We start from the raw sequence: 16,789 nt of genomic DNA, 5'->3' as shown, positions 1-16,789 counted from the left end.
GGTTCAGAATTAATAGAGACATTAAGAAGAAAGAATAGAGACTGCCAGAAAACCCTGCCCAAGCGAGGTAGTCATAATAGACGTTCAAGGCAGATGGTTCTATTCCGGTACTGGTCATTGTGTGACGCAAGACGGTGACGTTATTGGACGCGGCTTCATGTTGAAAGGAATTAAGGATATCGAGATGTGTAAAAATGAAGTTATTTTCAAATGTTTAATCGATATATTGAACAACGGACTTTCTGATTTTTATTTCCCTCTCTATATCTATAAATACGCAAAGAAGATAGATATGGCCAATGTCAGAGGTAAAAACATGCGTTAAGTGTTTGAATGGCCCATTTGATTAACTAAAAACCCATCGGCAAGATAACCATGTGTTGTCATTCTACAAATGAACATACAATTCAAGAAAGCTTTGAATAACATTGCTTTGTAGCACTTAAAGAATAGACAACAAGTTTCATGCAAGTGGTTACAAATTGTATACAGGAAAAGTAAGCCTTTCTCGAGCAGATGTAAGCATTTGGCTAAAAACACCTTCCTGTAAAATATGACTTAAATATATTGAAAACGAAAAAAAATATAAATCTACACAATTAATAACAATACATTAACATATAAAGAAATCTTCATGAATCAACAATGACCGCAACAAGAAACACCTGTTACACTTTTAAAAGAAAAACGCAGGGAACCAAAACGAAAAAAACACTTTACAACAACGTATGTTTTTAAAGGATTTTACATATTTCTTGAGGTACATATTGCACTTAATTAAAAAAAAATATCTTCAAAAATGTAATATATACGTACTAGTTCCATGCAATAATGTATAACGGAAGTATAAAGTACAAGTGTAAGACACACATGCATATGTATACCAGAATAAACAGGATAAAAAGGAAAGTTCATTCCAAAATGATACAACATTATGGACGATTTAAAGAAAAGTATTAATCACACAACAATTATAAAATATATCAATCAAATACAATAACATCACTATTCGTTTAACTTTGCGCCATTGCAGAAGTATAAATGGCCACAAGGTCAAAGACTCAATTAAATGACATTTTTGCTTTCACGTGTGAAAAATGATTGTCGGAATGCCATTGCGATATTAAATGTACTTCTAAGCTACATACTAGGATAATGTCATCATAAGCTGAATGTAGAATGTAATAAGTATATACTTGTATAAATAAACACATGTTCCCCTTTCCCAATTTACGCACATTAAATATTCTGATTAGAGTGAGATTTTATTCATGATAAACGTTAACTTTATAAATATGTTACGCCCCTTTGCCATAAAAGGTTCTAAACTGTCAACACAGGTCATTTCGATAGTATATTCTTTTGAAGAAAATTGCAGATGTTTCTATCACATGTTTTTTAAGTTGTCCATCGTGGCTAGTAATTGAAACCATTCATGGTACTCAAATATCACGTTTGTTTCGAATTAAGAAAGAAAAGAAACATGTTCCCAAATAATGTTCAAGTAAGAGTTGTCCCTCTTATTCCTTCTAAAACCCACTGATGCCAAAATCTGCATAAATAATTTCCATCGATGTGAATTCTATATGAACTAACCGAACTTTTTGTTTTAAATGCATTTTTTAAAATCCAAAACAAGGTTACAATCTACACTAATTACATCAACACAGAAAAGAAGAAAACACAAAATGCTCGAGATCAAGGTTTCACATTTCTGGCGACGTCGGCTGCCCTCTCTGCTGCCAAGACGGCGTCGGCACACTTGCCCCGTCGGATGAGGCGGTTACCTTCGAAGTAGCCCTCGTTCCTAGGTAACCCATGGGAACCATCGGAAAACGTGACCAGACCTGCAAAATTTAGACATAAGAAAGGTGTTTTCTCTTATCACTATTTATGTCTTGAATACAACTTTGCTGTTTTGCGTATTCAACTAATTTGATGTTAAATACTGCACAACGTAATCACAGTATCCAAATTCTCCTGAAGCACATGCGAATTGTGTCGTTGATAACATGTATCACGTGGTAAAACGAATATCATTTGTATTGCAAAATTGGTCAAGATTTAATTTTAAAGCGATGTTGGGTAAAAATATGGTTGAATAAGGTTTACAAATAGTCCAAGCAACCAATATCAGTACCAAATGTAAGTATCTAATTGTAGTTAACCTATAAGGTATGGGCGGACGAAATCATAGGCGGACTTGTCAATAACTAAATGCCGCCAACATCAATAGGTATTGCGGGACACAAGTCTTAACCAACAACTCATACTAATATATACCCATGATCATACGATAAAATGCATAGTGAAATAATCGTTGAAAACGATGTTTAAACACGGAAACCTTGGCCGAAGATTTTTCCTCCCTGGAACTCGCCTTCGAATTTCATTCCGTCACATCTTGTAAAAACCCCGTTGCCATGAAATTTGCCCTGTCTGAATTCGCCTTCATATCTACAATCATTCGTATATTATATATATGCGTATCACCGGGCCTTGTTCAGACCCTTTTAAGGTCGATTATCGGAAACCACAGGCTGATGGCACCATTGATTCCTACGGGGGATACTAATGATTCCTACGGTGGGTACACTTGATTCCTACGGGGATACAAGCACACCTACGGGGGATACAATTGTCACTTACGGGTGATACCACAGATGCCTACAGGTGACACAATTTTATTTCTAAGCGCGATACCATTTGATTCATACGGGTGATACAATTTATTCCTACCGGTGTTATCATATGTTTCATACAGTTGATACCATTTGGAACAACCCACAACGTCAAACCAAACCAAAAATCTAGACGGTTTCGATAACAAAACGGATGCGCCTAAAAATGCAATATGTACGTGAAATTGAATACGGTACCACTTGGTGATGTTCACGCATACATGCACGTTTCCGCAACAACTGCGAAAACAATCACACGTGACACTGAATAACACTGATTGCTGTTGGGTGTTGACACCTCTCTGTGGACAACACAGGAAACATTTGTAGCTATTACCTGCATGTCAAAATATGAACATGATGGTGTTTTTAAATCTTAATGGTTGAGAACACTGAGATAAACGGGTAAACATAATAGTTCATTATTTGTGCAATTTAGTATTGTATCATTACCGGTTTGTTTCACGAATTCGTTTACAATGATGTTACGATAGTCGTCGACTACGTGACTTGTTACAAATGAGGCTTCTAACGAGCATAACATCTAACTTGCTATAATTATTTTGTCCATAATTTTCGGACCACTTCTCATTTCCATTTACACCCCGCCTAAGGCAACCATGGCAATCGTAACTATCAAAAATTCTCACCTGAGGACGCATTGGTGGTTCGTTAAAAGCATAGCGCTTTCGATAAATTTCGACTGGTAGCGTACTATCACACGTATCGTATTATTGCCATTATAGGCTTGCTTCCCAAAAAAGCACGTCTGCGACACAGCGATGTAACAGGTGTCGCATAGCAACCACTTTTGATATTTGTCAGAGGACAGAGCTGAGTACCGGTATGTGGTTTTTTACGATAGACCAACTTAAAAGTGTGGCTCTGTTTAAGAACTATCGATTTATTTCGGCGTTCGCCATTTTGGATGCCGAGCTATACAGGTGAGAATGCGCCTAAATATCGTCTGTGGTTTTTAATTGTCGTTTGATCGTGTTTGTATGTTTACAGCGAATTACATCGTTATTGCGGCTTTGTCCATTGTCGCTTATCATGTACAATGTACTTACTGCCATTAAAATGTCATGCCACTCGTGTATAAGAATGTTTTGTTGACTTGCGGACAAGGAAATCTCAGATATTTCTACAGAACAGCATTTAATGCAAGTCACCAGAAGATTCTGCGAAATCAATACGAAAGTGAAAAGAGCCAACAGCAAATTGTAAACAATGCTGACTGAAATTATACTTCATTCAGAAACTGCTATTAAATTGTTCAGAAGTAAGTTAATTTTAATATGTATTACAAGTTGTAATGTTTGAAGTTCATTATAAATACATTTGTAATTATATTCGTAACAGTTTCTTTGATATCGTTCTGCGATTGAGTGTCTTAGAGGGAATGAATCAGGTAGATGGTTGAGCGCGACATTTGCAATTGAACTAAATATAGCAGTTTCGTATAACTCGGAGAATAATTTCTTCGAAAACACATTAGAGAACTTATCCATGTTCTACTTATTGATAGATCTTTGTCGGATCTTACTTTTTTTAATCATTACCTGTTTTATTATATCGCGCTCATTAATATATAGAAATAACGAAAGTAGACAAATTATTGAAAACGTAAGCTAGTATAAATGGTACATGAAAACTATCAAACACAACATCGTAAAAAAACACAAACTTGGAGTCACAACCCAGCAATTGAGATGGAAATGAAGGTCGTTTGGGTTAGGACGGTAGTAAAATATATACGGTAGTTACTTAATTGACGAAGAAAATCACCATTTCCAACATGTAGAGCAATCACAAAATACGATGTACTGATAAATGGCACGCGAATCCCTGAAAGTAATCTCCAATAATATACATCATCGATCGTAGAGCCAAAAGATAGGAAACGTACTTATAGTGTCCATGTTTAATACCTCTAATCAATGTTAATAGGAAAAGGTATTAATTTACGAGTAACACAATTTGAAGATGCTGTAAGGCAAATGGCAAGGTAGTCAACGGGAGTATACGAGTACCTTACCGAGTTTATAACAGTACATATTTACATAAATGACGTAAGTGCCATATTCGAAAACCAACTGCAACGTCTGGAAATAAGAGTTTCATTTACAATATTTCAACCCATAGGTTTAGAAGACGTCACTTTTAAGACATCAACAAGCGGACATGCTCGGATTGATCATACTTGCCACTCCTGATATACCTATGGGTTTGACGAACGTTAGTCAAAAGAATAGATATTTATTGCGAAATGGCATACACTCGCATACAGCGGGGATACATATTAGCGGGTGCCATACGGCTCCGATATTGTGTGGTCTTCACTTAAATTTACTAACACAAGTCCGATCCTCTTTGTTTAACCCATTTATGCTTAGTGTCTAGAAAAAAGGCGTTGGCAAACAGCGGAGACCCAGATGAGACGCCGCATGATGTGGCGCCTCATCAGGGTCTGCGCTGTTTGCTTAAAGGAATTTCTGTAAGAAAAGTTCCCCACCTTCTTTGTTCTATTCTACATATATAAATAAATATACTAGAAATCCCTAATTTTGGAAATAACTTGATTCAATTTAGAAGGATGGGAGAGTGACTAGGCATAAATGGGTTAAAGAAGTATAGAACAAAGAAGGTGGGGAACTACCCGGTATATGTAAAAAATTATTTTGTCTTGGTGCCTTCATAAGATACCATTCTTAATTTAACGAAGTGTTCAGACGACGACGTAACTTTTCCGTTACGTAACATTACCTCGAGTTGTCACTGAACACCATAACCCCGTGACCTTCGCAGAGACCCGCGACGAACATGCCGAAATACTGGGCGCCGTCGGGGAACTTCATGTGCCCGTAGCCCTCCCTTTGGCCATCGGCATTCCAGTCCCCTTTGTACTGACTGCCGTCCGGGTACTGATAGGTGCCTTTCATGGTTGGGGTTTCTGTGAAAAAAATATCGCGAGAAATTGAATACTTTCAACTAGGGTTGACCAAAAAAATACGAGAAATTGTGCTGACCAGAAGTTGGGCGTCTTGTATGCGTAGTTGGATGGAATAAAACAGGACAAATTGGGTAGATTAGATTAAAGCATTTTAGCATGTTTTGAGAGAAGACTAACATAAGGCTGACTATTTAATTTGTAAAATGTTGTCTTAAAACGCGGAAGGAAAAATACATTTGTAAGTTGTTAAGATATACACATATAATTGGAGTTCACGAGGAATAAAGCAAAGAGTAAAAAGCACTTTGAAGCGCCGTAAGCATACATAATACTCGAAAGATTTGGCACTATGAAGCAAAGAAAAACAATCGCGAGAAAGTGGTTTTACTTTAACAATTATATTTCCACGTACATGTACTGTGTGAGATAAATTTTTGTATAACAGCCGCCTATGTATTAAATGCAAAGAAGGACACAGCCGCAACGCTTCATGTATTTATTAAGTTTGGGCATTTTATTTGAAGGACGAAAACATTTAACATGTTGGCGGCCACATTGCAAAATGCATTCATTCAGTCGTATTTTTGCTTCGGATTAGGCGAGTATATTATTTATGTGAGAATGTATAGAAACAATTTCAAACATAAGCTGACAAAATGCACATTAAAATCTGCCGCGTATCTTTAGTAACATGTGTTGTCGTTTAACAACGTTCTGATCATAATAAATTTTGTTTAAAAAGGCAGTAAAATATTTGTAAAGCAAATCATGCCCAGACGTGCATTTGATATATAAATACAGGAATTTGTAACATGCATACATGCAAACATAGGTGACGGTATATTTTCATTCAATTAGAACAATCGGTGGTAAGGTGTAATTAAAGGTGATTGTTTCCACAAACCCGACCGACACACCGTTTTTACCTTCCAAATTACGTTTTATAGTTTTGTAAAAAAAATCTATTATACTTGCTTAACATACCTTTACACTTGTGTTATGTTACGTGGAGATGTTGAAGATTTTTACATTGACAATGCTTAAAGTGGGAAATAACTAGTGTTTCGCAGGTTAACTAAAAAAGGTTTGACCGACCTAACTACCCTTTTTTGCTGATGTTAGACTAACAGAAACAAAAACATGTTTTGGGCTTTAAATATCAATATGTCGTTCGTCCATCGCCAAAACTAAAAGTCAAGATCAAGACTTTGTTAAACAAGAGATGTGTTTGTCAGAAACATAATGCCCCCTACTGCACCGCTTTGATTTTTTTTTAATGATATCCCTAAAAAAATATATATTACTTCTCTTGTAAAAATCATCTGTACATGCCAAATGATAAATATAAATTATCTCTCTTTAAAGCTTGTTCCTTCCCTTGGATTTGATTTTTTGCGTTTAACCTTGAATGATGACCTTGACCTTTCATCACTCAAATTGTGCTGCTCCATGAGATATGCATGCAAATATCAATGTGCTATCTTCAATATTGCAAAAGTTATGGCCAATGTTAAAGTTTTTGGACGGATGAACAAACTGACAGACAAACAGACGGACTGACAGTTCAACTGCTTTATGCCACCCTACCGGGGGCTTAAAAATATACAAACGCAAATATGATAACGACACCAAAAATACATGCACAATATATATGGTTAAGTATGAAAATCGCATCTAAATATTTCTGTCGATCAAATGTAAACAAAACAACTAATCATCATCAGACCAGTTTAACTGCCTCATCAAGACTTTTGCTAACACTAATTGAAGTGGATTCGCTAATAATTAGCATTTCACGTTTATGTTTCGACAAAATGAAATCACGATTTTAACAAGGAAGTAATGTTATTTGCATTGTTCAAGTGGTTGTGATACAAAAGGAAGTTTTTATCTAAACTAAAATATAGATTTGCCTAAATATTAGACGAATTGAAACTCGTTTTGCACAATGCCCTCTTGCCAAGTCACGGAAACAGGTTTATAAAATGTAATAAAAAACATGCAGTTATTGAATTAACGTATTTGTTTACTTACCAAATGAAAATCCAGAGTTGTGTCCGTCAGTTTCGACACTTTGATAATACAAGAATAAACTTTTGCTATTGGTTTACTCAATTGCCTAAATATATGATTTATGTTTTGTCGTGACTTTAAGTCGGTATATTTATTGCATTACTAAAAATCCAAAAATTACTCACCTGTCAACCTACTTTCGTTTCAGTTACACCTGCATGTGAACAACGTCAGAGAACAAAGACCACATAAAACGATGACGTATCGAGGTTCAATTGTCAACATGGTTGACTGCGGTAACTTACGATGCTTTCAAGAAAGACGTTTAATTAAAAAAGACTTGATGTCATGGAGTAAAAAGATACCATTGGTCGTAGGTAGGTTTCTTTTTAATATATTGTACCATTTCTTTAATCGGAATTAAATTGAAAGTTTTTATTTTTCATTTTTCATAAAACATCACTGTCAAAATTATTGACCTAAAATTTCGGCTGTTATTAGCGCACAGACGACAGTTTGCTTTAGCGATAAATTATCGGATGCGGTTATCTTATGTTTGCAGCAATTTAATATTTTTAACAATTTATGTTTATTTCTCTAAACGAATGTTTAAATTTTTCAACTGTATAAGTTGATACATCATTGTAATAACACCTTATATTTTGGGTGCCTGTTGAGTAAATTATCGATCGTCACTTTGTCGCCTGTGACAGCCTCAGCAGCTGGTGACTTGAATTTTATTGGTCGACAGCTGCTTTTCATAGATATCTGACTCGATTTGTTCGATTTTGGCAACAGTCAACACACCTTTGTTTGAAATTGGTCATACCTTTGACTTTTTAAATAAGGTATTGATTTTATGAATTTGGTGGAGAATCTCAGAACATGGCTTTATTTTCTGGCTGCTTCTGTCTCACCTTCAGTTATTGATTTTTGTAATCAATATTTCTGAGCTGTCTTTTGAATTCTGAATGAATTAGACTAAATGGATGATTAACAGTACCTGAGATGTTTTAGTTGACTCCATGAGTCACTGATTGAACACAAAACTACTGTACATTTAATTGAGATTAACATGCATAACAAGTGGCTTGTTTGAAAAAAAGGTTTTGTCCTTATTAAGTAAAATATTGCAATACAAGTTAAAGCCATTATTTATGCTTGTTTATATGTCTTAATTTAAGTGTCTTGAAATTGAAACATTCAATTGTAATTAATTAAAATGACTTGTATTAAATAAACAAGTTTTGTTACAGTATTATTATTCATTTAGTTGTTAATCAGCTGAAAGCAAAGTTTGTCAAAGTGAATTTTGTTAGATAATACAATTGACTACAATGTTATATCGATGTTAATAAAAACAATTACGTATGAAGATCATTTTTAATAACTAGAATATGTTGATAGTATGTTAATGCTGCTATTAATGATGATGATGATGATGATGATGATGATGATGATGATGATGATGATGATGTGTTGGAGTTGATCATTATGTTTATAATATTGCTGCTATGGATTTTTTGAAAACTTCTGCTGCTTCTGTTGTTGCTGAAGATGATGATGGTCATTTATTGTTTTAAATATTATAACATTTTTTCAGGACTTGAAACAATTGCTGAGCACGTTGGCAGCAGACGGAAAGTACGGAAGTTATTTGAACCCTTCCACAGTAAGTTTATTGTTACTTCAATGAAAGGAAAATTAAATTAATCTCAAATTGTAAATTTAGTGTGTAATTGGTCTTTATTTTCCTTATATTACAAGACTGCAATCCAAAACCATTGATGTTATGAAAATAATATTAAAGGCCTACTATCAACATCATTTCCAGAATGTAATTAAACACTTGAATAAGCATAGATTCTTTTGTGATTTTATATGAAACTTTCTGTACTTGAGAATTTGCCTTTACAGTGTTGACTTCAACCACATGTTTTAGGCTGTCAGTTAATTGTTTAAAAAATAGTTATTGTAAGAATATTCAATGTGGATTACATGTAATTAAAACAAGTTGTTCTGCATCCTGTTGAAATGCATCAATGCTTTGTCTTGTCACAATTGTTTTAAAGGGACAGCTTTAAATAAATTTTATAGTAAATCTTTTATATTTGGAATAGTTTAAAATAATTATCATAAGAAAGACAAAAAGTGCCTGCCCTGGGAAATGATCCAAGCACCTCTATGAGCAAAAGCTTACACCATGAAGGCGTTTGAACTTGAAATGTAGTTTGATAATTATATACATAATACTTGTTTTTTGCTAAATTATTAAACAAGCTTTACAAACTCTTTATAATGTCTTCAATTGATGGTTATCATAAAACGAAAATCTAGCACTTTTCATAGGAAGGAGTGTTATTTTTCTTGTTTTAATACATTAATTTCAGTGTGTTTTTTGTATCAGCATTTTGGGAATGGGGCTTGGTCCTGTTGGATTGAGGAAAAACTGGGAAATTTAGTATGTTTTTTTTTGACTGGCAAATACTAAAAAAATTATTATAAATTTGATTTAAACATTAAATTCATCTTTACCAAGGCCACTCAAAAAGCTGGACACGGAGATACAGTGAATATTGGGATTTCAATAATAATTAATTGTTCTTGAAAAACTTATTTGGAAAATGTGTGCAGTCATTTGGGAAAATATATATACTTTTTGAGTTTCAAAATGGGACTGAATTTCTTCCTTAAATGTGACCAAAAAAGAAACAGGTTTATTTTTATGTCCCCCACCACTATAGTGGGGGACATGTTGTTTTTGCCCTGTCTGTTGGTCTGTTTGTTTGCCCCAACTTTTACATTTTGCCATAACTTTTGCAATATTGAATATAGCAACTTCATATTTGGCATGCATGTGTATCTCATGGAGCTGCACATTTTGAGTGGTGAAAGGTCAAGGTCATCCTTCAAGGTCATAGTTAACAAAAAATATTCAAAGCGTAGCAGAAGGGGACAAAGTGTTTCTGACAAACACATTTCTTATTTTAATCTATGACCAAAAGACAACTAATTGTAATTTTTCCCAATTGTGAACAAGTCCTTTTAATAATAGACATGGCAGAAGCATAAATAAAGTTCTCTCTTAAAAAACATGTATATAATCGATTCTGCACAAAATGAATTATCATGCTAATTTTATTGTCAACTTTTTTAAAACCTCATATGAATCATGTCTGTTTAAGCATAGAAACTTATCCAAACAAGTGAATGAAAATTAACTTGAGAATTAAATTGGTTGCCAGATGCGCAGACTAATTCATGTAAGATCAAAAAGGATATTCTCATGAGGAGATGGTGACTCATACTCACTGAACTAATGCCACTTTTGGCAGCATGTCTGTGTTTCTGTTTCAAGAAAATGAGTAATTATTATTTCAATTTGCTACTTTTTGTTATTTAGGACAACAATTTAACATTATTGCTACAAACGTTGTTTTTTCGGAAACTTCACTTATAACTTTGATTTGTTATTTATTTACTAATTATAGTTTGTTTGATTTCATAAAAATAATGTGAAATGTATTGAGAACAAAAATCACATTCATGAAAAGCCTGCACAGGCTTATCATGGACGACTCTTTCCACCTTACTGGATTTTTGTTTAGAAGAGACAAACATTAAATGAAACAATCCATTAAAGTGGAAAGTGTTGTCCCTGATAAGCCTGTCTGGACTGCACAGGCTTATCTGAGAATACACTGTACTCATGTGCATTAAGCCCTGTTTTCCTAGAGGGAAACTCATATGTTTGCAGGTCTGGAAAGTAAGACGCCCCAGGACTGGGAGCCAGAAGAAAACTGTTTCTACTGTTCGGACAGAATACAGCTTCTGTTTGTAAGCACTGTTAACCCTTTCAGTGCTGGAACCGAATTTTGAAGGCCTTTACAAACAGTTTTGATCCTGATGAGATGCCACAAAAGGTGACGTCTCATCAGGATCCAAACAGTTTGCTATTCTGATAGTATTCTTTGAATTCTTTTTTAAGAAAATGCTAATTTTAGAAATTTAGCAGACAACATTTTAGAAGATGACAAATTTCCCAGCATGCAAAGTATTAACACATCATATCCTACAATATATAATGCATTCTGTATTCATTAAAATTAAATGATTAAACCATAACTTTTGTATTATGATGTAAGTAACCAATGATTGTTGGATACTACTTTTTATTTATTTAATAAAATATCCCGCATCATGCGAAAATGGGTATTATGCGATATTAGACTAGTGTAGCTCCAGACCAGTCTGTGCATCCATGCAGTCTGCAACCCTGTCTGCTAATGAGACATTGAAACATTGACAGTGACTTTAATGTGGAGAGCATATCTCCTGGCCAGACTAACTGATCACATATGGCATAAGACCCTTTTGAGCATGCTGCTGCTTAAGTTTTAGACTTCTGAAGTATTAATATGAAGGGTGCTCTTTTGATTAGTTGGTCAGAGGTTGACCTGCTTAATTTTACATTACAAAATATCGTCGCATAATCGGACATAATTGATGAAAATTGTTTGTTGTCTTGTTAACATTGCATTTGTACTAAACTCCATATAATATGGATCATTCTTAGCTAATTTTATGCTGTTATGAAACACAATAACTAATACTATTTCCATAGGTTATTTGAACAAGTGGTACATGAATGCATAGTTCTATATGATATACCGGTACCTGTTACTGCAGGATGCAATAGAGAAGACAGATTCTAAAGAAGGTGGAAAGATTCTCAAAGACCATCCAAGTAAGGCTGTAAAATTTTATACCATCTATAACCGACTGAATCTATACCCTACACGACCAATGGATATTCATACTTGATTCTTTTTCTGGATTCATAATATGACTAACTGAAGGAAAACTGGGCTAAATGCATGTGCTTAAAGTGTCGTCCCAGATAAATTAGAAGTCAGAACAGGCTATTGTGAAACCTTGTGAACACCACCAGGCGTTTTTCCTCTTTATAAAGTTGGCATGGGAAAACAGTACCATTCCTAATCTGATATTTTAATATTTTTCCCTCAATTTTAAGGTTGAAATTTCTCAAATCAGTTGAACAAACTCAACAAAGGAACCTTAAAATATCAACAATAGGCTGTTAATGTTACTTTCCTTTTATGCAAACTTCTACCACAATACATATCATTAACTGTTAACTGCTAGGGGAAGTAAGTGCATTTGGGAGAGGGATTATAAAAAAAGGACCAGTTCCAGTTAAAAAAACACACCATTTTTTAGCAGGAATAGGGTAATTTTTAAGCGGCCAACAAAATCAGTCGGTAAACTTGCAGGCTTACGTCATCTGGGCGAAGTGCTTCCATTCTTACCTCAGTTCTACACAAGCGACTTCGGGCGTGACCTCCTCACAGACATCAAGTCTGCCAGCACAGAGCCCGAGCCATCATCTCCCGAGAAAGAACCTGAGCCCGAGCCCAAGGCCAACATTGAGCTCAAAGTGCCTGCTGTGTCCTCCCCTGGACCCAGGTGAGCTGCTTGTGGGGATGTTTGTGGTTTGTTGCTTGCATTTATTTACTTATTTAAACCTTTCCTCATCTTAGCACATTTTCAACTGTTTGCAGTCCGTTAGAAAACAACATTAAAGACCTTTCTTAACAGATTCAAGGATTAGTTTTAAAGGCTTAGTTTTCAAACCTAAGATACTGATGAGCGGCAAACAGCATAAAACCTGAAAACCTGGGAGTTATTGGCAGGCTGTTCTGGTCTTGTGCTGGTTGTATAAAGCTGTTTTCACCTTGTTTCTGAGTTGGAAAGGGTTAACAGTTTTGAGCAGGGGTTACCCGGGTATGAATAAGTAGGTGCCTATCGTCCCAAGGGCTATACTATTCCAGTGAGAAACGAGAACTGTTTAATGTCCTCTATATGTTATAAGGAGAATAAATAAACAAAGATGAGTAACTGTGGTCAAAAGTTAGTTGACAACCCTGTAGCATGTAGTGGCTATCTGTTAATACTTTCCTCATGGCAGTTGAGGTATTCAATTTAAGAGGTTTAGCCGCAATAAGTGCACATAGTTATGCTAACATGTTTGATTGCACAACTGACACACATGTATGTTCATATCTGGCTGGGATACCCATTGAAGCCCTTATTAACAGTTCATCACTTTCCGTGCTTAGCTAGCCAGTGATTGTGTGTGTGTTATTAGCAGTTGTGTTGGTGGTAGTGGTTGTTGTGGGTGAGTTAGTGATGGTGTTTGTAATAGTTTTGGTACAAAAAATGTCTGAGTGCAATTGCAATGTTTTTCAATTAGTAATGTTGAAACAAACAGACAATAACTTACATTATAATGGAACATCTGAAGATTTAACTTCCTAGACACTTAAACAACTTTGTTTTTAAGTATCAGCACTATAATTTACTTTTTCAAAGATGTTTGTCTTTGAATGAAAAAAGTTTCAAGTGTCTTTTTAGTAATCAAATGTGTATTCTCCACATGTATATAAATTTGAGACTTCAAATACTGCTATTGAATCAGGAAGAAATAAAATGCAAATCAAAATGTGTTTCGAGATAACTCTGATTTTATTTTGGATACTTTTTCTAACCAGTTGTTGTCTCTCTTGCTAAATCAATGTGTGGAAAATGTGTTTGTCCTATGCTTTTGCTTAAATCTTACTTTTTGCCCTTTGATGCTTAAACCTGATGTTCCTGTACAGTGGTATTGTTTTATTTGCAAAAAATCCAGTGCATAGTGTATGAAACTAAAGAAATGCCTGTTTGGCATCAAAAATTATAAATACACTCTGTGATACCATGTTTAAAAATCCAGCTAGGAACACTTTGAAAATAAAACTTTCATTTAGGGATTGGCCTATTATTAATCAATATGAGTTTAGTTAGTCTTTCTGTTTGTGAGATTGCCCTGTTGGTTGAAATAACATTTGCATTGTATTCTGTTTATCGCCCAACTTGTAGTATGAAGTGAAAGAACTCTGTTGGCCAGTTGCCAACAGTGTTTGACAAAGTTAATATTAGATAGCATTATGCCCGTATCCTGAACCATTATTCTAACTAAGTCAGTGACTACATGCATTTGCGTAAAGTGTCATCCCTGCTTAGCCTGTGCAGTATTCATAGGCTAATGTCAGAGGTACAACACTTTCACGCAGTTATGGTATTTTTCGTTTAAATGCAGTCTCTTCATTGTTGAAAACCTGTTAAGGCATAAAGTGTGTGAAAACTGGGCTAAATGAATATGCCTTAAGTGTCATTCCAGATGCCTTAAGTGTCATTCCAGATTAGCCTGTGCAGACTGCACAGGCTAATCTGGGATGACACTTAAGGCATATTCATTTAGCCCAGTTTTCACAAAAGGAGGCTCAGATCATGATGCCAACTTAGTAAGTTACAAGATGTTGATGTACATATCATGATGCCAACTTAGTAAGTTACAAGCTGTTGATGTACATAATCATGATGCCAACTTAGTAAGTTACAAGCTGTTGATGTACATATCATGATGCCAACTTAGTAAGTTACAAGATGTTGATGTACATATCATGATGCCAACTTAGTAAGTTACAAGATGTTGATGTACATATCATGATGCCAACTTAGTAAGTTACAAGATGTTGATGTACATATCATGATGCCAACTTAGTAAGTTACAAGATGTTGATGTACATATCATGATGCCAACTTAGTAAGTTACAAGATGTTGATGTACATATCATGATGCCAACTTAGTAAGTTACAAGATGTTGATGTACATATCATGATGCCAACTTAGTAAGTTACAAGATGTTGATGTACATATCATGATGCCAACTTAGTAAGTTACAAGATGTTGATGTACATATCATGATGCCAACTTAGTAAGTTACAAGATGTTGATGTACATATCATGATGCCAACTTAGTAAGTTACAAGATGTTGACGTACATATCATGATGCCAACTTAGTAAGTTACAAGATGTTGATGTACATATCATGATGCCAACTTAGTAAGTTACAAGATGTTGATGTACATATCATGATGCCAACTTAGTTAGTTAGTTAGTTACAAGATGTTGATGTACATATCATGATGCCAACTTAGTAAGTTACAAGATGTTGATGTACATATCATGATGCCAACTTAGTAAGTTACAAGATGTTGATGTACATATCATGATGCCAACTTAGTAAGTTACAAGATGTTGATGTACATATCATGATGCCAACTTAGTAAGTTACAAGATGTTGATGTACATATCATGATGCCAACTTAGTAAGTTACAAGATGTTGATGTACATATCATGATGCCAACTTAGTAAGTTACAAGATGTTGATGTACATATCATGATGCCAACTTAGTAAGTTACAAGATGTTGATGTACATATCATGATGCCAACTTAGTAAGTTACAAGATGTTGATGTACATATCATGATGCCAACTTAGTAAGTTACAAGATGTTGATGTACATATCATGATGCCAACTTAGTAAGTTACAAGATGTTGATGTACATATCATGATGCCAACTTAGTAAGTTAAAAGATGTTGATGTACATATCAGTGCGAAGTTGAAGAAGGCCAGCCCTCCAAACAGCAGGAAGTGCCACCTTGATGAGGACCTCTCCTCCTCCATGTCTGAGGTGAAGGGCGCGACACTGACTGGCCGTCGTGGGGGATCTATGTACGGTGTACCCAGAAGAACCCTCAGAACAAAGGTAGCCAGGAATAATAGGAATAAATAGGCTTGCTATGGGAAAATCATGTGCGTAAAGTGTCATATCAGATTAGCCTGTGTGGTCTGCATTGGCTAATCAAGTACCCCACTTTCTGCCTTGATGGTACTCTTGATTCAGAGGATGTACATTCTTATAGAAAATCTGTGTCCACTGCTCAGGCTAATATGGTACGCACATGCATGAAGCCATGTTTTCTCAGAGAAAGGCTCAAATATACTATAGAGGATACCATTACATGTGTAAGGCAGGACTAATCAAGTTTCAAGTTCTTCACATTTTCACTGTGTGGCTATGATTTTAAATCTGGTTGTTTAACATAATGGCATCTGACTTTCAATCTTGTTGTCTGACATAATGGCATCTGACTTTCAATCTTGTTGTCTGACATAATGATATCTGACTTTCAATCTTGTTGTCAGACATAATGGCATCTGACTTTCAATCT

At 35.0% G+C, this 16,789-nt stretch overlaps 2 protein-coding genes across 3 annotated transcripts in view; one reads left to right on the top strand and one right to left on the bottom strand.

The window, feature by feature from the left end:
• Nucleotides 1–236: 236 nt before the first annotated feature.
• Nucleotides 237–7,906, bottom strand: LOC127860022 (MORN repeat-containing protein 4-like). 2 transcript variants are annotated; one of them, XM_052397726.1, is made up of 4 exons: nucleotides 7,833–7,906; nucleotides 5,448–5,634; nucleotides 2,348–2,457; nucleotides 237–1,847 (listed from the first exon to the last, which is right to left on the bottom strand). In XM_052397726.1, the coding sequence occupies exons 2-4, from the start codon at nucleotides 5,621–5,623 to the stop codon at nucleotides 1,699–1,701; spliced, it is 435 nt and encodes a 144-aa protein (XP_052253686.1). In that variant the 5' UTR covers nucleotides 5,624–5,634; nucleotides 7,833–7,906; the 3' UTR covers nucleotides 237–1,698. The 2 variants fall into 2 exon arrangements, with proteins under 2 accessions (XP_052253686.1, XP_052253687.1); XM_052397727.1 differs by lacking the exon at nucleotides 7,833–7,906 and adding an exon at nucleotides 7,669–7,826.
• LOC127860021 (mushroom body large-type Kenyon cell-specific protein 1-like) overlaps nucleotides 7,883–16,789 on the top strand; it is a 28,005-nt gene continuing 19,098 nt past the window's right edge. Inside the window, exons 1-6 of the mRNA XM_052397725.1 lie at nucleotides 7,883–8,024; nucleotides 9,251–9,319; nucleotides 11,405–11,484; nucleotides 12,337–12,394; nucleotides 12,942–13,134; nucleotides 16,170–16,323. Coding sequence (XP_052253685.1) covers nucleotides 7,904–8,024; nucleotides 9,251–9,319; nucleotides 11,405–11,484; nucleotides 12,337–12,394; nucleotides 12,942–13,134; nucleotides 16,170–16,323 — 675 coding nt within the window. The 5' untranslated portion in view covers nucleotides 7,883–7,903. The remainder of the gene's footprint in view (nucleotides 8,025–9,250; nucleotides 9,320–11,404; nucleotides 11,485–12,336; nucleotides 12,395–12,941; nucleotides 13,135–16,169; nucleotides 16,324–16,789) is intronic.

This window comes from Dreissena polymorpha, chromosome 15 (genome assembly GCF_020536995.1).
Source record: "Dreissena polymorpha isolate Duluth1 chromosome 15, UMN_Dpol_1.0, whole genome shotgun sequence".
NCBI classification, from domain to species: domain Eukaryota; kingdom Metazoa; phylum Mollusca; class Bivalvia; order Myida; family Dreissenidae; genus Dreissena; species Dreissena polymorpha.
This window is presented reverse-complemented; position numbering and strand designations above follow the sequence as displayed.

Coding starts and splice junctions, on each gene's coding strand:
- LOC127860022 (XM_052397726.1), bottom strand. CDS start 5,623: ATGAAAGGCACCTATCAGTACCCGGACGGCAGTCAGTACAAAGGGGAC. Junction 2,458..5,447: donor GTGTTCAGTGACAACTCGAG/GTAATGTTACGT, acceptor GAATGATTGTAG/ATATGAAGGCGAATTCAGAC. Junction 1,848..2,347: donor AGGAAAAATCTTCGGCCAAG/GTTTCCGTGTTT, acceptor TAAATTTTGCAG/GTCTGGTCACGTTTTCCGAT.